The 24,164-nt window shown below is 40.1% G+C and overlaps 1 protein-coding gene across 1 annotated transcript in view; it reads right to left on the bottom strand.

Annotated features, from left to right (window-relative positions):
* LOC140339313 (membrane-spanning 4-domains subfamily A member 4A-like) overlaps positions 1-24,164 on the bottom strand; it is a 65,828-nt gene that overhangs the window by 26,132 nt on the left and 15,532 nt on the right. Inside the window, exons 4-5 of the mRNA XM_072423938.1 lie at positions 5,561-5,617; positions 5,143-5,268 (exon numbers count right to left, since the gene is read on the bottom strand). Of these exons, the coding sequence (XP_072280039.1) occupies positions 5,143-5,268; positions 5,561-5,617 (183 nt within the window). The remainder of the gene's footprint in view (positions 1-5,142; positions 5,269-5,560; positions 5,618-24,164) is intronic.

The following is a 24,164-nucleotide window of genomic DNA, read 5'->3' as shown; positions in this document are numbered from 1 at the left end:
TTTTTCATTTTTACCTAAAAAGGGGGGGCTGTCTTATTTGATGGCCCTGCCTTATCATCGGGGAAACACGGTAATTTTGTGAATGAGTATAATTGTAACATAAAAATGTGGCACATACCCAAAAGAAGATGAAGCAATAAAGATTCAAACTGACCTGTAATGGACTGTAGATGAGCACAGAACAGGGAGCAGGTGTGCGCTAATTAATTGCTTTGACCTCACCATTGACAGAGCTTAACAAATCCTCCTGAATCGGGCAGCTGCAAACTAATCCCCTTAATTGCCTATTACCTATTTTTCAAGGCAGGAATCTGGCTGGCAAGTGAAGGCAAGTATACTAGCACTCGGCTCCTGCTCGCGGAAAAACACCTCGTATATCGGCGTGTAAATACACGCGTCGAGCTTGTTAAATCAGACTTTATATGTCACCTAATCCAACACAATTATGTTTTTTAGGTCAGGGATTGAGTCGGAAGACTCAGAATGCACAAACACTGAACACAATGGAGAATTTTGTGCACAAAATACCTCCCAGGATAGATCATTAAATGTAATTACCTATCCAATCATCCCTTAACTGTAGAGGAAATAGAAGTTCTCAAGTTAGGTCTTAGTTTCTGCCCATCTGAAAGGCTAGACAAATTTGAATTTACGAAGGATCCAAATTTATTTGTGCAGAAAATGTTTTACAAAGTCCTATTTGATAAACAAATAATAGAATAGAATAATACAACAAATAGAGGATGCACCTCATCAAAATACAGAAACAAGTTTCTCACCAACACTTAGAGCGGAAACCAAATCTTTGAAATACCCAGACATAAAACAAAATCCTGTAATCCACTGTTTTGTACAGCAAGTAACTGAAGAAGTAAGAAAACTGAAACTTAAGAAAGACAGTAAAAGAAATATCTAATTTAAACATCAACAGGCGTTAAACTCCCTACAATCTAATGACAACATATTTATAAAACCATCAGATAAGGGCGTCAATGTCAAAATTCACAACAAGGATGATTACAAACAAATGTGTCCGGACATTTTAAATAACAAGGACTGGTATACTATAATTCCTAAGCAACTAATACAATTGTTCCACAAAGAATACTATGCAATAATCACCAAGGCCAAGAATAAAAATATCATTAATCAAACAATGTTTAATGCTTTGAATATTAAATACCCAAAAATAGCTGTGTTTTATGCACTTCCCAAAGTGTATAAAACACACATAAAACAAACTTAAGGAAACCTCCTGGCTGTCCAATCATTTCAGGTATTGATAGTATATCATCAGAGCAAGCCGTATGGTAGATGACTATTTGAGAACGTTTGTTTTAGGATTACCATCCTATCTGCAAGACACTTTAGATGTCCTGAAAGTAATTGAGGAAAATAATGTACCATTGGATACTTTACTAGTAGCCATTGACATTAAGGGGTTATATTCTAGTATCCCTCATCATCTAGGCCTACAAGTTATAAGGAAATGGTTATCAGAAACCAGCAGGGACCTTCAAGATACGAACAAATTGGTACTTACACTATTACAGTAAATACTTACCAGGAACACCTTTGTTTTCAACAACACAACCTACCTCCAGGTACAGGAGGTTGCAATGGGGACACGATGTGCCCCCACATACACAAACCTGCACCTGGGGGGATGGGAAAAGGACATTTTTACTGATGAAATCTTGTCCATGTACATGTGCCACATATTATTCTGGCGGAGGTACATAGATGACATTTTCATGATTTGGCAGGGTTCCCCCACAATATTACTGGAATTCATGGAACAATTACAAAACAATAAATTTAATTTAAAGTTTACAGTACAGTAAAGTACCACAGCAATCCCCTTTCTTGATCTCGAAATAAGTATCAATTGGGATGGCGCAGAAGCCAGGGCCACTTCCCCTGGGGAGGGGTGTCTGCATCCCTGGTGGCCTCGCCTGCAGCAGGGCGTGCAATTGTTGGTTATCGGAGGGACGCCGCTCTTGATTTAGAAACATTTATATGGGACAATTCATGTTGATAGGAACCTGGGATCTGCAGTGTGTTTCTGCAGTGTTTTCTTTGAGGTGAGACATCGTAATTTTTTTGATCATCTTGTTATGAATCATTCTAGGGAGAAGGGTGTTACGGCTCCACAGGGCCAAGCGGTGGACCCACTGTGTCACCTACCCAGTGGGTGCACAGAGGGGTGCACAGAGGGCAGGGTCTAAGCAGTAGCTTGGTCTTCTCCATAGCCTCTAGCGGTGAGGTTGTTTGTGCGACAAGCTACTGCCAGGTTGCAGCCAAAACATAGTGCCAGAGGGAAATCCAAAAGAGCAGTCAAACAAGCCAAAGGTCAGGGCAGGCAGCAATCAAGGGTAGTCAGGAAACAGGCAAAAGGTCAGGACAGGCAGCAAATAGGAGTCATCAGGAAACAAGCCGCTGTCAGTACACAGATAACACTGGAACCATATGCAGGAACTGGAGCAGTAGAAAATTGGGAGTAGAACCACAAGAAACTACTTGTTCAGGCAACTTCCTGTTCCCAGGCCACTTCTTTAAAAAAGGGATGTCATGTGATGAGTGTAGGTCATGTGAGCCACAGACACCAACCTCACCAGCAGGGGGAGTGCTGGTGATGAGATAGCCTCAGATGTTGTTCACATGCCTGCCCGTAGAGGGAGTGCATCTGCAGAACGCCCTAGTCCTCTGAGGCAAGGGAGCAGCTGATCAAGAATCACATGACCTGGACCAGGATGTATACAAAGAGCTGGATCCAGAATTAGAGGTAGTGCCGGCAGCAGGGGACTGGAAGGTGGGTGACACTGAAGGGGTTACAGATCCCCTGATCTTGCGGGGATCTTTGACAAAAGGGAGTTGTATACTTAGGATTGTTTTCCTTCCAGATCTACCAGGCTATACAAACACATATCAATAATCATATGACCATTGTAAGTATTAAAGTGAAATTATGTATGTTGTATTAATTTTGTGAATATATTATCTAAATCTAGAGCCTGGGATGGAAGGGTATTACTTTATATATATCTATTTATATAAACTTTTACATACAATGACTTCTAAAATGGTGATAGATATCTGTAGCATGAATCAGTTGAACCATTAAATGGTTCTTCAGATGTGAATTGTATATCTTAAACTCAAATAATGATTAGGGATCACTCACTACAGGTGTTTCTACTATTTATTCCATTACACTCAGTTAAGAAATGTTCTAATATAACTCTTTATATACAGAAAAGTTCCTTCTCTTGCCCATATTGTGATTTCAGCCACTGACTGCAACACGATTGAGGTACTATCTACCAGAGAGTCAACCAAACTTTATAAGGGAAAAAGTGAATGTGAGTTTAAAATATATACATGTTATCTCTCATATAAGATGTACATTAATGAACACCAGTGTGTAAAACTATGAGTTATTCTATAGGCAATTGGTTCCTGATGAAGCAGCCTATGTTCCGTGAAACCCATTGAACACCCAATTGCCCACATACCTGCATTGAATTGTATGGAGTTACTAAAATCTATGTAATGTTTTTATCAGCAGTTTTTTTATATTGCAAATTTGAATAAACGTATGTTTTAATTCTTAAAATTATAAATGTACAATACTATTTGTCCAAGGCCTTTAAAGTCACTTTAATACTTCCCTTTTTGCATTTATAAAATGCAATTGAAAACTAGTGCCACTTCAGCACCCTCCTTTCTTTCTAAATGGGAGAGGGATTTAAATATTACTTTTACGGGGGATCAGACAGAACTTATACTAAATTATGGACATAAGGCTTCAGTAACCAACAAGTATCAGGAGACAAACTACAAATTGCTTACCAGATGGTACAGTACTCCTGAAGGGCTGTCCAAAATGTATCCACATACAAGTTCGGTGTGCTGGAGGTGCGGTAAACACACACAAAAACACACTTTTTTGCACATTTTGTGGAGTTGTCCCTTTTTGGCACCTTTTTGGGAAGGTGTGGCAGCGATTGTTAGCAAGTTGACAGATAACTCTATAGTAGACAAACCAGAGCTTGCTCTGCTCCACGTGTCTGCAATATCAAAGAAACGATACAAACACTCCCTACTGCATCACTTTTTGAATGCGGCTAAAGCATGTATTCCTTTATTGTGGAAACATGCTACCCTGCCTACGCTTAGGCAGTGGGTTGCCAGGGTAAACGATATACAATATATGGAAGAATTTTTTAAATCAGGGGATCAGTCATCACGCAGGTCAGTGCACACTTGGTTTTATTGGGAAGAATTTAAATGTTCCTCTGAGTATATGCAGCTGCTTAACCCACCTACCAATGATTCTTAAGATCTCTCCCCATCATCTCCCACCCTTGCCCTGCCATTCCTTGCTCCCTGTCTACTTTTTCCTTTCTCTACTTTTTATTTTCTTTTTCCCTTTTCCCTCTTTTTCTTTTCAAAACTGGTATATTTTCCTAAAAACTGGGAACCAACGAAATCCAAATGTGCACATTATTGGAAGTTACTTACTAATTATATGTTTTTCCTGTACAAAATGAGGAGTATTATTGTAGTTTATTGGTGATTTTTTATTGTTTCTTTGTACACCTCACTGTATATATGCACTTTACATTTTATTATATGTTTTTATGCTGGATTTCATGCACTTTATTTGAAAGTTGTTCTGTATATGTCGATTTGGTTGGTTACCAATAAAAATTTAAATAAAAAAATTAAAAGGGGGGGGGGAATTTAAAATCACATAGGCTCAGTCTGTATATATATTTATTTCCCTGTTTTTACATATGTAAGTATTTTGAGGTAATATTGATTAACTTGCTCCTAAATAACATATTATGCATTATTGCTGGCAACCAGTAGATGGTGCTGTGTCTTTATGAAAAGTGTGTAACAAACTCTAACAATGTCTCAGATAGCAAGAATTTGTCATACACTTTTCATGAGCCCACATTTCCATTTAAAGTGTGACTAGAGTATAAAACTGTACCTCTATAATGTAACACCTCTACAATGACCACCACAAGTACACACAGAAAATCATTTATATATATTAGTACATGTATAAATAATATAAAATATATTGGATATAATTTAATATTCTATTTTTCTTATAAAATAGGAACTTACAATTGATCCTTTTTTGTAGTGAGGGTAATTGCCATGACTTATTACAGCCAGATCCACGCAGACCATAACAAGTGCAAGAAAACTGATGAAAATGGAAGCAACATTTAAGCCAAAAGAGCTTTTTATCTAGAAAAAGGAAAAAAAATTAGCAAAATTCCGGTCAAACAGGAACACTTTAAAACATGCCAAAAATAGACTGATCAATAGAGTAAGTATATACTTAAGAAGTCAGTGAAAATATTTAATAGGGTCACAAAAGGTTACTCTATTATAGGGCAAATTAAAATCGAACTCCTGATAATGGGGGGGGGGTGCATAATATTCCTTATTATATTAGTAATTATTATTATAGTAAACTACTACTGAAGGGCCTTTGAGGTCATGTATAGTATACTCTATGCTTATTGCACCAACTCACCATGCAAATTTTGAACCTAGCCTGAGCTTGAATGGTTACAGCACCAGCACTAATGTACTGAAAAACAAAAACACAGTAAAAAGTTAATAAAATATCACTAGCTTCTTAAAAAGAAAAAAATACAAATTTTGTTCAAAGCTCATTTTGTTTAGCACATCTCCTAACTATAGATTTTTTTTAATCAGAATTGAAAAATATATTTTTCATGCTACAACATAAACAAAACAAATCACACCTCTTTCACTGCAAAAGGCTGATATATGGCAACACAGATAATACAGGATTAGAATGTTTTATTTATGGTATACATTATCTGTTGCCATTGTTGGTGTACTGTATATGTAAGTGCAATGACAATAATCCAGGGAATAACATCAACATCATCATCCCCATCATCACCCTCCTCTACTAACATCATTGATAAATTCACCTTCTTCATCTTCCTGAAATTTGGAAATCTGCATTTATCTAAAATTTCAAAATTCATCCCTGTGTATCCAATTGTTTTCCCCTAAAATCTTCATCTGAGTGTGTATGGTACGGCTGCCATTTTGCCTGCCAAAATTCATTCCTATGTATCTAATTGTTTTCCCCTACAATGTTCATCTGATTGTGTATGGTACGGCTGCCATTTTGCCTGCCAAAATTCATCCTTTTTTATCCAATTGTTTCCCCTTACAATCCTAATCTGACTGTGTATAGTATAACTCCCATTCTGCCTGCCAAAATTCATTCCTGTTTATCCAAATGTTTTCTCCTACAATCTTCATCTGATTGTGTAAGGTACGTCTCATATTGTAGATGAACTAATTGCACCAACTTAAATCTCCCTATAGATTTATCTTCACTATCCCTTTGTTCCAGCTAAGTGCACATTGAAATTTATGCCCTACTAACCCCTCCCTACCCAGGTTCAACTGATATCCCAAATTCCTTGTTAATTCCCATCAGTCCATCCATATACAGGGCCCAAAGCATTTCCATTTAAACAACAGGCAAGGTCACATGGGGACCCTGGTCACGTGCCCAAATATCAAGTGCAATGGGAATTATTCTAGGTAATAGAACCAGGAATTGGAACAGAATTGGACATACAATTATACTCTGCAACTCCCATCTCTTGCCTTTGAACTGATTCATCCACCTGGACTCCAACACAGCCCCTACTGCTGCCATTCTGACCTGCTATTTCACCAAGCCATCTCTGTGACTGAATCATCCTATCCCACTCCTGGAACTCAAGAAGCTTATAAGTCTCACTACAACCCATATTACAAGACCTGCTCCCATGGACTGTTTGCCACATTGTTTAATGTACTCATGTGGTTCTCAATTACAAAGTCTGTGCTCTTGCACCTTTTTTTTCTTCTGTTCCGGGCAGGGTCCTCTCCTCCTCTGTCACTGTATCTATTCATCTGTCATTTACACCCCCTATTTATATTTTGCGCTGCAAAATATGTTGGCACTATATAAATCCTGTTTGTTAATAATAATAATAATAATAATACTGCTACTTTCTGGTGACATCTCACCCAACCCCGCCCCCCCCCCCTTCCCCCACAGCCTCTCTCTTCCCTACACTTTCAGCAAGATACTCCCTTCTCCTAACTTCATCCCCATTCACCCTACCCATAAGTTTCTACCCCCTTTCTCTGGCAGTCTATGGAATGCCAGATCAGTTGGCAATAAATTACCCTCTATACACAACCTCTCTAAATCTTTAAACTTCCTGGCTCTCACTGAAACTTGGCTTTCCTCCTTAGACTCTTCCTCTGCTCTCTCTTATGGAGGCCTGTACTTTACACATACCTATAGACCTGTCAACAGAGTAGAGGGTGGTGTGGGTCTCATTCTCTCACATAACTGTACAGTTACTACTACTACTTTGGAAGTCAACTCCAACCATCTCTTCTGCCCCCTACCCTTTATTATTGCTGTTGTCCACCCCCCCCCCCCCCCGGCCCAGCATCACAATTTTTGGATACCTTTGCCTCTTGGCTCCCACACATTCTTTCCCATGACCTGTCCATTCTCATCCTCTGTGACTTTAATGTTGCAGTGGATGAGCCTAACCATCCTTCCTCTGCCAAACTGCTCTCCATTACCTCCTCCTTTGGACTTACACAGAACATAAAGAGCCCCACAAACATCACCGGACAAACTTTGGACCTCGTATTTTCCAAACTTTGCAACCTCACCCTCCTTGACAACTCAACATTTCCCCTTTCTGTTTACAACCTTATCACCTTCAACCTATCGAACTCTTGCCCCCCTTTGCCACATCCCAAACCTGGTCGATGGCAGAGAGATATCCGTAACCTTGACCACAATCTATTTTCTTGTACAAAGGTTTTTATTGAAATAAAGTCATAATGGCACATACAAACAATGCCAATGTCTATAAAAACAAAAGCATAAATACAACAAAATAGGCATCGTTACATAGCTCAGATAAGCTCTAAATACTGATGGAATCCACTGTATTGGCATTTCGAAAAAACAAAAAAACTAATTAAAGCTTACAAAGAAGAAAATGAAAAAACTTTGAAAACAGTCTTGATAAACAATAACACATGGTATAAAAGGGGGAAAAAAAACAAACCAAAAATAAAAGAAGTGTTAATACACTTATCATAAAAAGCATATTATATATGGAGAAGAGACAAAGTTCTGGGAGAAGGTAAGTAATAATCCAACCAAGGTTGGCAATCAGCCAAAAATCTGTCATGGGTATCATTAACAATGGCTGTAATTTTCTCATCAACCATGGTACCCTGCATTCGGTTTTTTATCTCTAATTCAAAACTGAAGATTTCAATGCACCTGCTTTTGTTTGTTTAGTAGCCGTAAAAATGTGAGTGAGGACTGAGCATTTATGATCAACTTGTGCATAGGGAACATGAAATAAGGCATGACTTGGGTCTTTAGGCAAGGTAAGACCCAAAACCGAATAAATCATATGATAAACTCTTATCCACAATCTGCGCACTTTAGGGCAAAGCCACCAAATATGACCCAGAGGGCCTGATTCATCAAGCTAAATCAGAAGCTCGATGCCTGCACGTATTCGGGATCCGGAATAGGAGCCCTAAAATCAATTCATCAACTAAATTCGAGGCACTGACGTACTCCTGTGGAAGTCATCAACTGAAGTGATCTCTCCGATGGATAAGCGCAGGACGGACAGTTTCACGCTGGCGAGCTTGCATTAAACTCACTGTTCCCCTAAAAAAACATTCATTCTAATGACACACATGTTACCCTTAGCCCTAAAAAATGTTTGGGCTGTTCAAATGTTTAAAACATCTATATGAGCTAAGAAATAAGCATATTTTAAAATGACTTATTATTTTCCAGTTAGGCAACAGTTCACTGAGTTCAACTCCTCTACATAGGCGTCTATCTAAACGCTTATGATGCCTGATCGGAGGAGCCGCCTGGGGGTAAATATTGCGACTTCCTGCAAGCCAAACCTCGGCTTTGCCACCAGACTAGATTTTCCCACAAAAGTCACAAGCACACACACATTTTTGTTTGCTTCTACAGATAGAAGCAAACTATAAAACTTATATATATATATATATATATATATATATATATATATATATATATTGTCATACTTACCTCTTCCACCCTAAAGCACAGGCATCTCCCCCCTCTCCTCCGATGCTGGGAGAAGCTTTATCAACTCAATCCATGCTGCTGGCCAATCAGAAATTAGCCTTCTAACAAGCCCTGGCTATTTAGCTAGCTCTCAGACTCCATTTTGTGTTTGTGCAACAAGTCTTACCAATGCAGAGCTCCCCAGTTCTGTGAACTATTTCCTGTAATCCTGCTGCTTAATCCAGTGTTTCCTGTTATCCTTACGTTGTCCAGTTTGCTGGTTCTGCTTAGGGATTAGGTACGGTTCTTTGCCCACCTTGGTGTGCCCAAGGACCGCAACCTGGCAGTAACTAGCGGCGCAACATCCTCACCATCAGAGGTCCTGGAGAAAACCTGGTTACTGCTTAGACCTCCGTGCAAGCCATAGCGCCTCCAAGTGGTCCTGTCTCTCTGAGCGTGACATATATATATATATATATATATATATATATAATGGCACAAAATGGATTTGGCCCTGGACGTTTGATTTTCCAGTACTATTTGTTTTGTGCAAACCTCTAAAAAAATGCATACACTCAGTAATGTATAATACACAGTATTTAATGAGCATTAAGTTAAGCAACAACACAACATCTGCTCATTTCCAAGAGTGTGTGACCCTGCTTGTGAGCTTGGCAATCAATGTGGTTTGATGTTGTGCTTGGAAACCTGGACCTCCTTACATCACCATCAGGTGCGTTAGAATGAGTATGCAACTCAGCTGGACAGCTAATTGACAACCCGTTTGGACAGCAAGTGGAAGTCTGCTTGTATTACAATAGTGCTAAGATCAGGCAGCACAGCACAATGACAACAAACCCATAACACTACCACAAATGAAATGAGGGGTTGTGTGGCGGCAAATCATCAAGTGCAAATGTCAGACTATTTAAAAAAACAAAAACAAAGAAATCAAACCATGACAATTTATTCAGAAAAGGACTATATACATAATACATTCAAATACCAATATGTGACAATGTGACTTTAAGAATGGGACAAATGCAACGAGGGGGGTCAAGTAGCACTTTGGAGTGGAAACCATGCAGACAGTTATACTCTATGCTTGTGTAAAAAATGTCAAAACATTGCTGAAGAATTGCTAAACAACAGAAACTGGCATTATAATCCAAACACAAAACCATTGCAGCAACAGATGAAACTAAAAATAATGAGGATTACCAAAATATCACATCAATGCATAGAATCCAAGCAAATTTAGCTGAATACCCCCCCCCCCCCCCAACCAGTCCGGGTAAAATAGTACTAATGCTTCATTCCCCTGCTCGCCTCTCCCGGAGGCTGATCTCCGGGTGATGCGAGCAGGAGAGTGAACGGGGTAGGGACATCCCCACCACATCACCCGGAGATCAGCCTCCGGGAGATGCGAGCAGGGGAATGAAGCAGGGCGGGGACATCCCCACTGCATCACCCGGAATGAAGTGTGACATCTTCCGGGTGATGCGGTGGAGTGATGGATTGTGGGGGCGGGAAATTTAAAAGCAGATTTTTTTTACAGTGAAATACACCACAAAACACACAATAAAAGTACAAATACATATTGTAGTACACCAAACATCATTGCCCAGTGCCCTGATTTACATTTTGCCCACTATTAGCCCTGACCTTGATCTGACCTTTTGATCACTTATAAATCACTTCCTGAATGTATCATTTCATCACTTTGTCTTTGACCTTGATGTTCCTGACTGTTTGCTGGAGACCGCATGGCATCCAAATGACATCTTGCCAGCGCAAGCGCTGTTTTGTAAGAATTTGAAAGCAGCGATAGCGATTTGGAGTCCCTTGTGGAATCGATCGATAGCGATTCACCAGGAAATTTGTCATCGGACAGCGAAAGTGAACTGAGCGACGATTCTGAACCTGTGCGCACATGGTGTCCTATTGACCTTGATGCGGACCAGGCAGCACCGCCAAGATTTCCATTTACCGGCGCACCTGGGATGAAAATTGAGGCTGAATGCGACAACCAAAATGCTATTTTTTTTCTATGCAAACGTATATGCTGCTCTGTGTTTGCTAACATATTACTTGCCACCTTCACACCATAAAAGAACATATCCTAAAATACATTTTTTATTTTGTTTTATGCAGGTACGCTGGACAACAACAAGGTGCTCCACACCTGAGGTTTGCAAGAAGCAGAAAGTGGGAACCTGTGACCAAGGATGACATTTGGCTGTTTTTGGGCTTGGTGATCCTGCAGGGAGTTGTGGGCAAACCCCTGCAAAAGTGGTACTGGTCCAAGAACAAAATGGTTGCCACTCCATTCTTTGGCACAGTCATGCCAGAATACCGCTTTTCCCCCATCATGAAGTACCTGCACTTAGCAAACAATGAAGAATTTGATGAGACTACCCATCCTGCACCAAAACTCAAGAAAATTTGTGAAGTATCTCAGATTATTCTACAAAATTTCCAGCAAACCTATGTGCCAGAAACAGATGTCAGCATTGACGAAAGTCTAATGGCTTACAAGGGGAGGCTCAGCTGGGTGCAGTACATTGCATCAAAGAGGGCACGATTTGGCGTGAAGACTTATATGCTGTGTGAATCTTCATCTGGCTACATCTGGAATATGGTACTGTACACTGGAAAAGGGACACAGTTCAGCCCCAGATACAGCCAATATGGATTGGCAACATTTTCAGTGCTATCCCTCATTGAGCCATTGCTAGGTCAGGGCTATTGTGTCATAACTGACAATTTCTACACCTCTCCTGAGCTTTATGAGTTCCTTCTGCAACACAGAACAGATGTGTATGGAACCGTTAGGGCTAACCAGCGCAACTTGCCAGCACTGTTTGCAAAAGGGAAGCTGAAGACAGGAGAAATTGTTGCCTGGCAGAAAGGCAAAATGATGGCCCTAAGAAGCCGTGACAAGAAAGATGTGTGCCTGATGAGTACTGCCCATGATGCCTCCATCGTTCTGGTACACACAAAATGTGGGAAAGAAGTCACAGGTGGTGATTGACATCTAGTTGAGCAGTGCCTATGGAATGCCTACGTTCTGTACAAAAAAAATCAGAGGCCTGTGAATCATTCAGACTTCATTTTGCAAGTTTCCGAATCCATAGTCAAGAGCCACCAAACACCATCAGTGGCTATGAATAGACCTGGACGTCGTGCTTCCACCATTGTCAACGCAGAACGCCTGACCGGTCGTCACTTCGTTAAATACATCCCACCAACCCAGAAAAAGGCGGCACCTACAAGGATGTGTGTGGTTTGCTGCTCAAAGACTGATGACAGAGGAAGGAAGAAACGCAAAGAAACCAGGTTCTACTGTCCTGACTGTTATGTTGGACTTTGTGCAGCACCCTGCTTCAAAATCTACCACACCCGGGATGTCTACTAAAAATGTAAATTTTTTTTTTTCTAAAATCTGCATTTAATTTATCTTATTATTTATCAAAATTATTGCACCCTTGTTTGGAAAATTTCAGTTAAAAATTTTTGATAAAAAAAATAAGATAAATTACACTGTTGTTGTCTATTATTTCATTATTTTTTATAATTATGTATTATAATTATGTATTTTAATATAATTTATGATTATAATATAATAAATAAATATAATTATTATACCCGGGAGTTAATCCTAAGAATTACAGGCCCACAACATAAACAAAAATTTCTACGCAAAAAAAATAGGATCACTTTTTGCATCAAAAAATGACAGAATTAGAACGTTAGGGGGGTTAAAGATTCAAACTGACCTGTAAAATGGACTGGAGATGCGCACAGAACAGGGAGCAGGTGTGCGCTAACCAATTGCTACCTCCTCATCGTTGAGTTTAACATCTTCTCCTGAATCGCGCAGCTGAACTAATTGCCTTAATTGGCATATTTGAGATCTTTGCTCATTTTTGCAGGAAACTGGCAGGCGAGTTCACTAGAATTCGTCCCCTAATCGTGGTAATAGAACTTGTCGACCAGCGCGTAAGTACGTGCTTCGAGCGTACACGCCTTTTTTATTGATAAATCAGGCCCATTGTACCTTTCGCATTGTATCCTCCAAAACAGTTTAGCAATACTGAGGGAGCTATATATGCTAATCTAGCTGGAGTAAGATACCATCTCATGAGGACCTCATAAGAACTCTCCAAAGCAATCACATTCTGTGAACATTTAGGAATTGCTTGCCAAAGGTTAAAGGTGTCATCGGCCGAAAAACTTTGTGCTTTGGTCGGATTGAAGGAGGTCCCCAGATCAAACTGGTTAAAAAGCAAGGTTAGGCTAGAGTCCTCTCTACTAGTGTCCACAAAGGACAGTCCTTATGATGAAAACAAACAAGTGAGATAACTGGAATGCTTTAAAATAGGAATAAAAATGGGGTACACCGAGACCACTTAGAAATTTGGAGCAAAATAGTACACCTTTACTTATTCTGGGAATCACCGATTTCCAGATAAACCACAGAACTTTATTTTGGAGAATTTGACAAATCCTATATAGGAATTGAATCAGGGGCACCCGCATAGGGTAGAGGAGTTTAGGCAGAAAATTCATCTTGATAGCGTGTATAAGTCCAAATCATGAGATATAAGGCATATTCCCGGATTGCAAGAGACTACAAAGAGATTTATTCAGTGGCACATAATTAGCTTTATATAATGCTACGTGATCAGCAACTATCTGTATAACCAAATAAGGCAACACCTTAACCCATTTGTACAGATAATTCGTTTGTAGGGCTTCCCATTCGGCCTGCGGTAAAGAGACATTCATTGCAATGAACTGCGAAGGATTAACCTTAGGCCCCAAAAGAGTTTTAAAAAATGTGAGAATCCTTAAAAGTGAGGGTAGGGCAACATGGGGAGAAGTAACATATGATAGAATGTCGTCCGCGAAAAAAAAGACACTATAGGTATATTGTGAAGTTTGCAGTCCCGGAATATCAGTACTTGGCCTAATATACGCTGCAAGGGGTTCCAATGCCAGAACAAAAAGCAATGGTGATAAAGGGCACCCTTGCCTAGTCCCACGTACAATATCAAAGGGTTTGAACGTATAACCACATTACTTGACAGATGCAGTAGGACAAGAATAAACCGCTTTTATCCAAGAGATAAATTTCATGCCCAAATTCCACTTATGCAAAACTGAGTACAAATACTGCCATGACACCGAGTCAAATGCCTTATTCTTATCAAGAGATAATAGCATACGTTTTTGATTGGTCTTTTTAGCTAAATAATTAGGTAGTACAGTATGACGAATGTTTTCAGAAGCTGGGCGTCCAGGTGTAAAACCAACTTGATCCTTATGGATCAAAGAAGGTAAGTAGCCATTCAGTCTAAGGGCCAAAACTTTGGCTAAAATTTTTAGAATAATATTAGGAAGCGATATAGGCCTATAGTTAGCACAATGTAGTTGACCTTTTCCAGTTTGGGGATCATGACTACCTGTGCTTGCAACATAGACTTACTGGGGAAACCAGAAGCTTTAAAACAATTAAAGAGGGCAGTTAGGTGCGGAGTGATATAATCCACCATTGTTTTTAAAAAACCGTGAACCCATCAGGGCCCCCCTTTTTGCTAGCCTTGAGTGATTTAATTGCCCCCAACACCTCTGGTACTGATATGTCTGCACCTAGGCCATTTGCTTGCTCAGAAGATAAGTGCGGGAGGTGTACTTGAGATAAAAAGGTTTGTGTTTCGGTAGCCAGATTTGTAGGGGGTGCACTGTACAACTTGGATAACTGGTGTTAAAATTGATCAATAATATTAATGTCCCTAGTGGTCTAATTCCATCCAAATTTCCATGCAAAAAGCAGTACAATTTTTTGCATGGAAATTTTTTTTCACAATATTTTTCATTGTAGGCTATAATTTTAGGCATAACTCACCAATATTTATTAAATTTACCAAATTTATTAATAGACTTTAAATAACAAGACACAAAAATCTGTTAAAAAATAAAAAAATATTTAAACATGTAATATACCTGTATAGTAGCAAATATAATGTATATATAATATAATTATATATACAGTGTTACCTTGGTATAAGTCCTTAATTCGTTTCAGATCCTTGGACTTTTACCAAACAGGACTTATACCAAACAAATTTTTCCCATAAGAAATAAAAGGAAAATGATTAATCCAATCCCATGAAAAAAAAAATCCTATTGTTATTGGCATATTATACATTGATGGGATTGTATAAAATAATTTAACCACCGCTTAATACTAAAGTACATAAATGCAAAAGCAATTAGATGAAATAAAATAAAATTTAACCTCACTTTACCTTGCTGAAAATAGTCGAGTGGCTACTAGGATGGTGCTGAGGAGAAGGAGGAGATGTTATGTAATTAACAGAGAGTTGTAGCGCAGGTTGTTCACTGAATAGTATCAACTGGCATACTGACGCTCGTGGCTTTGTCTCGAGAGAGGTAAATAAGGGTAGCGCCCGGTGGTGTGACTTATTTTTACCCATACAAGTTCTAGCACAAAGGTTGTATACCAAGCAAAATTTTTGTGTCCAAACAGGACTTATACCAAGTTGGACTTATTCCAAAGCGGACTTATACCGGGGTACCACTTTATATATTATATGAATATTTATTTGTATTGGACTCAATACAGCTATTTTGTTTTGAATCCAATACAAAATTATTTAAATTTCCCGCCCATCCTCCCGCCTGCACTGATGCATGCACCGACGTCACAGGAAACCAGAGTTCGTCTCTGCATTGCGCGGCTGGAGATCGAGGAGAAAGAATGTGTCCCCAGGACCTGCGGAGACCAGCAGGACGCCAGGGGACAGCAAGGGAACAAGGTAAATGGATTTTTTTGTTAAACGGCGACCCCGATTGTGACTCGGGAATACTGCTAGGGGGGTTAACAAGGTTAGAAGTATGAACATGATTTCTAGTACGCAGAGAAATCGGAGGTCTATATTCAGGTATATTTCGTAACTTCTTGGCCAACATGGAATCAATTTTATTGCCATTAGCATAACATTTTTGTTGTGTCCACCTAATGCTGCTTTCTGCAACATCGGCAAGGCACAAATTTAACTCGTTTAACATTTCAGCTTTAAGAAATAATTTCCTATTATGGTCAGTGGGATGTTTTAAATATATCTCTTATCCTGCCCAATTCAGTTTCCATCTTAGCCAACAATTGAGTGCATTCCCATTTGTGTTTAGAAGCATGACGAATGAGCACACGCATAACGGTTTTATAGGCATTCCATAAAATCATGGGAGAAGAAACACTACCATTATTACATTTAAAATATTCTGTGGTCTTAGCAATAACATCAGCCATAATCGGAGAATATGACAGGAAAGAGTCATGAGGATGGGAATAATGAGTATAATCTTTTGCTACTGGATGACATTCTCTCCAAACATCTATCACTGCCAAATCATTTGGTAGCAAAGAGAAACATTGTATGTCCTGTTTCAAAAAAGAGCTATCAGACTTAGATCTATCTAATTTTGGGTTTAACACCATATTAGAGTCTCCACAGAGGATAACAGTGCCTTTCAAATGTGTTCGTACTATATTAAAAACAAATGGGAAAAAAAGGGTATTGGTTTAGTATTAGGGGCATAATAAGTGCAAATCGTTACCTCGTTATCAAAAATGGAGCCCACTAAAAGTAAATAGCGACCTTGTGGATCAGTGATTTGCTTATTACAAATAAAGGGAGTTTGTTTATGTATCACTATCAACACGGCATATTTTTTAACCAGTGCATTTGCCTGATAAAATTGCGAGTAAGAATGGTGCAGGTATCACAATGCTGAGGTAGACAAAATATGAATCTCTTGGAGACAGGTAATAATGATTTTGTGAGATCTTAAATAATGAAAAATAGTGGAATGCTTATGTGGGGAGTTCATCCCCTGTACATTTAAAGTCAAAACATTAACCCCCCCTAGTGTTAATCCCGAGTGTGACTTGGGGTGGATTTTACGTTGGTACCGGCGGGAGGATCGGCGTGAAATTCAAATAATTTTGTATTGGATTCAATACAAAATAGCTGTATTGAGTCCAATACCAAGAAACCTTCATATATTATATATATATAATTATATTATTTATGCTACTGTACAGTTATTTTACATGTTTTTACACTGTATACCTTTTTTTTTAAAGTTTATCATTAAATGTATTATTTATTGGACATATTTTGGTGAGTTTTGCCTAAGAATTATAGCCTACAATGTAAAATAAATTTCCATGCAAAAAAATTGTAACGTTTTTTGTGGAAATTTGGAAAGAATTAGAACACTAGGGTCGGTTAAGCACAATCTAGAACTTCAAGCATCAAAGATAATTTACACTTCATCATGCTGGGTAACAGGACACGAGGAAGGGTATCAAAACAGAACACCAAAAACTGAATCAAATGAAAACATCCAAACAATGACAAACAAAAAGATGAGACAAAAAACAACAAGAATTCCTATAGAAACAGGAATACATAGGAAAACCATGTGAGGGGAAGCACCGCAGTGCATCACGACTGACCCCAGGCAAAAAAAAGAAAGCAAACCAGTGCAAGTAAGGTCAGTGAAAGTACGAGGGTACAAGGATCACCTTGGGCAGGGTGGAAATAAGGTGTTGACCATCCAAAGCGAAAAATTTGAACATAACAAAAACATTACCAACAACTGCCTATGTATGGACATGTCAACCAGACATTGTAAAATACAAATAATGAAAAGACATAAAACGGGTCATGCTCTATTAAAAAAGAAAACGTTTTCAAGGGGTGAGTCCCGGTGAGTAGTGTTGTTATTCAAATTTGGGTTGTCCTAATGTTCGACCCGAATATGACTGTTCAAATTTGGGTGGACCAGAATTTTGCTGGATTCACAGCCCCGAATTAGACCTCCCCACAATGTCTAGGGACCTCCCACATGATGCCTACGACCCTCCAATAACAGCAGGGATGCTCCCCTTCATGTTTGTTGTGGCAGGCCTTCATGTTTGTTGTGTCTGTCACTGCATGCCACACAGGCAGCCATTGGTCTACATCGTGCCTGCATTTACCTATCCTGACAGAGATTTGCTAGCATCACAACCCTTCTGTGATGCTTGGCTTGCTTTGTCAAAGTGAAAAAAAGTGCTTTACTTTGTTAGACTGTGTCATACTCACACTATTAGTCAGAGAGATTGTTGGATTGTACTGTATTGGCGAAGCCCTGAAATCTACTGTTCTCAGATAGGTACAGTGTTTCACTGTTAGCTAGATACATATACATATAGCATATTAGCTACAAAGTATTTTGCAGGGTGTCAAGCCACACAAAAAAAAATTCTACATTGTCTGGCTAAAGAGGAAAGGGCAGCTTTGGCAGGGGTGGCAAGCAAAGCAGTATGAGTTTGTTTTTAGCTGCAGACCCAACAAGAAGCGCTGCTGTTGGTGGTGGGCATCCATTATTGCCACACCATGAACAAGACGTAGTGGAGTACATGACCCAGCCTGGGTCAAGTGATTGTACCCCCTTTTTATCCCAGTCCCAGACACAGGCCTTACAGGTGTCCCAAACAGTCCATGATACACCTGTTCCTCCTAGTTCTTCATCAGCGGCTGGAAAGTCACATGTACAGCAGTATGTAGAGGAGTCCCACCGAGGGGTTGGCGAGGCGGAGCTACAAGCATTCCTTCAAGATGCTCAGTTGTTTCAGTCATCTGACCAAGTGAATCAGTTCACAGGCTTTCCCCCCACCTACTTTTCACCAGAACACTCTGAGCCAGACGAGCCAATTGAAACTGGCTCCAAAAGGCCGCTGCTTCTAGTCAGCACATATATAGAAACTGTCTCTTCTGATGATGATGATGATGATTATGATGTCCTTGATCCGACATGGGGCGAACAAGGAGATCATCATAGGCAGAAAGAATAGGAGGAGGAGGAAGAAGAGGAGGAGGAGGTTGCAGAGCGCCCTCAAAGGGGGAGGAAGAGGGTAAAAGCTGCCCACACTCTGCATTCTTCACCAGTGAGGCAAGTCATAGACGTAAATTGACGGAAGCTGTCAACACAGCTAGGCCTCAACAACCGCGGACCGCCACCACGAGCACCAGCTCCAGAGCACCTTTCGGCCCAGTTAGATGTTCGCCAGTGTGGGCATTTTTTAATGTCCATAGTGATGACAACACTATGGTCATCTGTAAACTGTGTGCTCAACACTTGAAACGAGGCAAAAACCCAAACAAACTTGGAACAAGTTGCATGAGCACTCATTTAAAAAGCCACCACCCAGTAACCTGGCGGGAACACCTGGTCAAAGCACAGAGCTCTGTGCGACCACCTCCGCCCATGAAGCAAGTTCAAACTGCTCGATCTTCCTTAGCTGCTTTTCCTCCTTCTGCCACCAAAGTTACCCATGCTGCTGCCAGCAATATGAGTGGGGCATGTAGCCATGCATTACCTTTTTCAGGCTCCACCAGCGGTGAGCAGGAGCTCCAACACAGATCGGCTGCTGTTTGTCGCATTGCTAGCAGTCAAGACCAGGCATCATTGCCATCCTCCACAACTTCTACCCCATCGTCCAATCTTTCTGTGGTTAGCATTAGCAGCATCCAACCTTTCTTCCCCCAGATGCTGGAGCACAAGAGGCAATATGGCCCAAATGACCCCAAAACAAAGCTAATCAATGCAGCAATTGCACAGCTGATTGCGTTAGAGCTCCTCCCTTACCGGCTGGTGGACTCCAATGCATTCCGTTACGCATTCCTCTGTGCGAACCCACAGTATGTTATGCCTAAGCGACAGTATTTCGCAGAAAAATGTGTTCCTGCTTTGCATGAACAAGTGCAGAGCAATGTGTCCATGGCCCTGCAGCACTTTGCTGTGGAGACCCAGCACCTCCCATTCGGCAGCATCTGTTCACCGCCAGCAACAACCTGCAGTTTGCTATTTCGGACGTTGCCACGCAGTCCTGAGGTTGCGAAGCCTGGGTTCCCTCAGCCACATGGGCGCAGCCATTTAAAGTGCCTTGCGGGAGCAGGAGGACATATGGTTAACTCAACCAACACCTTAACCAACTTAACCAACAGACTCCAGCCACGCAAGGTCTTGTGTGACAACGGGGCCAATCTGCTGGTAGCCCTGCGTTGTGGGAAACTTACACATGTACCTTGCCTGGCTCATGTCATGAACCTAATAGTACAGCGCTTCCTTAGGAATTACCCAGGCCTCCAGCCGCTGTTGCTGAAGGCCAGAAAGTTGTCAGTGCATTTCAGCCAGTGGTACACAGCCAGTGCCAGATTGGGGGATTTACAGTGAAATCTCAACCTGCCAGTGCACCGGTAATTTGTGATGTGGCCACACGTTGGAATTCCACCTTTTACATGCTGCAGCAGCTGGCTGAACAACAGAAAGCGGTGGTGGATTACGTGGCAGAGTCTGTTCATTTCAGACGTATACCTACACTACCTTGCCTGCGGAGTGGCTGAAAATCGAGGAATGTGCACTGTATTGTCACCTTTGAAGAGGCCACCAGGTAATCAGCAGAGATCAGGCCTGTGTCAGTGACACCATCCCCATCATATGCCTGCTGGAACAGATGATGGTGGATCTGGGACACGACACAGAGCGGGAGCTGCATCAAGAGATGATGTTTCAAACATCATCTTGGACATGGGTGCCTACTAGGCATAGTGCACCGCAAATCCAGGAAGAGGAGGAGGTGCAAGAGGATGAGGAGGACATTGCAGGCATGGGAGAAGGGGAGGAAGGGGCAGAGGAGGATACTGAGGGTACATGGCATCCATCCACCCAAACACAAGGCGGCATGTTCCCTGGATGGCAAGACCAGGAGGAGGATGACCCTGTGCTGCTGTTCGACCCACAGGAGTGTGGGTCCAGAATTACCTCAGCTGTGGGTAGCTTGAGCCACATGACAGCCTTCATGCAGGAGTGCATACCCAAAGATCCACGCATACAACACATAAAAGCAAAGACTGATGACTATTGGATTGCTACGTTTCTGAATTCACGTTACAAGCCTGAGATACAACTGATCTTGCCCCAATACAGGGGACCTAAAATGCAGCACTACCAAGAAGTGCTTGTAAGGGACTTGTGCTCAGCCTTTCCCGCTGCCTGCAGCAGCAGCAGCAGCAGCAGGGATCCCTATGGCAGTTCCACCAGCCATGGGAGTCAAACAACTGCTTTAAGCGGCATGTGTGGCAACAGCAGTAGAGGTCAATCTATGCAGGCTTTTTTTCAGCGGAAGCAAGCTGCCAGTCGTGCAGCAATTGCCAATGACACTAAGCAGCGGTACTCAGTCATGGTGCAGGAATACCTGAGTTCTGCATGGGACATCTGCAACCTGCAAAGCCAGGACCCACTGGGCTACTGGGTATCCAAGCTTGATCAATGGCTGGAGCCGGCAGAATATGCCATTCAGATCCTTGCCTGCCCAGCCGCAGGTGTGTTATCTGAAAGATCGTTCAGTGCAGCTGGGGGCGTAGTGAGTGACTAACGGATTCGGTTCTCCGCAGAAAATGTTGACCGAATCACTTTTATTAAAATTAATAAATCTTGGATCAGCAATGACTTCAACACCCCCTCTGCACAGTGTACTGATTAGTCTTCAACTGCTGCACGGACACCTTGATGGGAAAAGCACGTTCACAGCCTTTGGCATCTCCTTCTACTCCTCCCCCTAATGGCCCTCTACTCTGTCTCTAAAGTATATAACTTGCAATGGAGCTGTGTAAAAGGCTAATTTTTTTTTACTGAGCACCTCCCTCAGGGCCCTCTGCCTCTATCTATTTTGAGGCCTATATCACTTGTAAAGGAGCTGTGTGATTCATAATTAAATTTTTGTATTTTTAGTAGAGAAATACATAACTTTTTCTGTCCTTTTGGATAGATAGCAAGTGGTATCAAAAATAAATATCTGTATTTTTTTACCGAAATACAGAAATTTTTCTGTTTATTTTCATAGATAACAATGGTATCAGAAATAAATATCTGTATTTTTTTTACAGAAATACAGAAATTTTTCTGTTTGTTTTGATAGATTGCAAGTGGTATCAGAATTAAATATCTGTATTATTTTTACAGAAATACAGAATTTTTTCTGTTTGTTTTGATGCAAGTGGTATCAGAATTAAATATCTGTATTTTTTTTTATAGAAATACAGAAATTTTTTCGGTTTATTTTGATACACTGCAAGTGGTATCAGAATTAAATATCTGTATTTTTTAGAGAAATACAGACATTTTTATGGCTTTTTTGATAGATAGCAAGTTGTATCAGACTTAAATATCTGTATTTTTTTTTACAGAAATACCAACATTTTTATGGCTTTTTTGATAGATAGCAAGTGCTATCATAATTAACTGTATTTTTTTTTACAGAAATACCGAAATTTTTATGGCTTTTTTGATAGATAGCAAGTGGTATCAGAATTAAATATCTGTATTTTTTTTACAGAAATACAGACATGTTTCTGTTTAATTTGATAGATTGTAAGAAGTATCAGAAATAAATATTTGTATTTTTTTTTTTACAGAAATACAGATATTTTGTATCGCTTTTTGATAGATAGCAAGTGGTATCAGAATTAAATATCTGTATTTTTTTATAGAATTTTTTCTGTTTATTTTGATAAATTGCAAGTGGTATCAGAATTAAATATTTGTAATTTTTCACAGAAATACAGAAAGTTTTCTGTTTATTTTGATAAATTGCAAGAGTTAGCATAACTTATGATATCTCTTGCAATCTATCAAAATAAACAGAAAAATGTATGTATTTTTGTAAAAAAAAAATACAGATATTTCATTCTGATACTACTTGCTATCTATAAAAAAATCCATAAAAATGTATGTATTTATATAAAAAAAGTCTATTTAGATAGTTAGCAAGTGGGATTGGAATTGAATATCTGTATTTTTTTAGTTACAGAAATAAAGAAAATTTTATGGGTTTATGGATAGATACTAAGTGCTATCAGAATTAAATATTTGTATTTTTAATGGATAAATATAGATTTTTTTCTGGCTTTTGTGATATATTACAAGGGGTATAATTTAGGATACCTCTTGCAATCTATCACTAAAAAAATAACAATTTCTGTATTTCTGTAAAAAAAATACAGATATTTTATTATGAAAGCACTATCTATCCCAAAACCCATAAAAAATTCAGTATTTCTCTCCAAAAAATACAGATATTTCATTCTGATCCCATTTAGCTATATATCTCCAAAGCTAAAAAAATGCCTATGTTTCTATCCCAAAAATCTAGATATTTAATAACACTTGCTATGTATCCTAAAACCCATAAAAATTTATGTATTTATGTGAAACAAATACAGATATTTAACTGTGATAACACTTGATAGATATCCACAAATGATAAGAAATGTATGTATTTCCCTGCGGATTCCACCAAGCCCTTTCCCTTTTATGTGGTTTCACTAGATAGTAGGTATGGAAAGTGTGATTTCCATTAATCCATTCATGTCTCAATTAGCTACAGCTTCTACACTGTCCATAGAGGTGATGGCCTCAACCTCCAATGCGGTCCATGCTCCAACACAGGGCCCACCGCCTCCTAATACTGCTGTTACTGATGCCGCCTGCCCAGTACCCAACTCTAGATGCAAGATACTAATGCCATCCACACTTTTTCTCAGAGCCCACCACCTCCTCCTGCTGTAGATGATGCTGCTGCCTGCTCAGTAACGAACTCTAGATGCCAGATTTTAATGCAGTCCACGCTCCGTCTCAGAGCCCACCATCTCCTCCTCCTTCTGCTGTAAATGATGCTGCCGCCTGCCCAGTACCAAACTCTAGATGCCAGATACTAATGCAGTCCACACTCCGTCTCAGAGCCCACCGCCTCCTCTTCCTGCTGTAAATGATGCTGCTGCCTGCCCAGTACCAAACTCTAGATGCCAGATACTAATGCCGTCCACACTCCCTCTCAGAGCCCACTGCCTCCCCCTCCTCC

Source organism: Pyxicephalus adspersus, chromosome 10 (assembly GCF_032062135.1).
Source record: "Pyxicephalus adspersus chromosome 10, UCB_Pads_2.0, whole genome shotgun sequence".
Classification (NCBI taxonomy): domain Eukaryota; kingdom Metazoa; phylum Chordata; class Amphibia; order Anura; family Pyxicephalidae; genus Pyxicephalus; species Pyxicephalus adspersus.
Note: the sequence above shows the minus strand (reverse complement) of the source record. Positions and strands in the feature narration are given on the sequence as shown.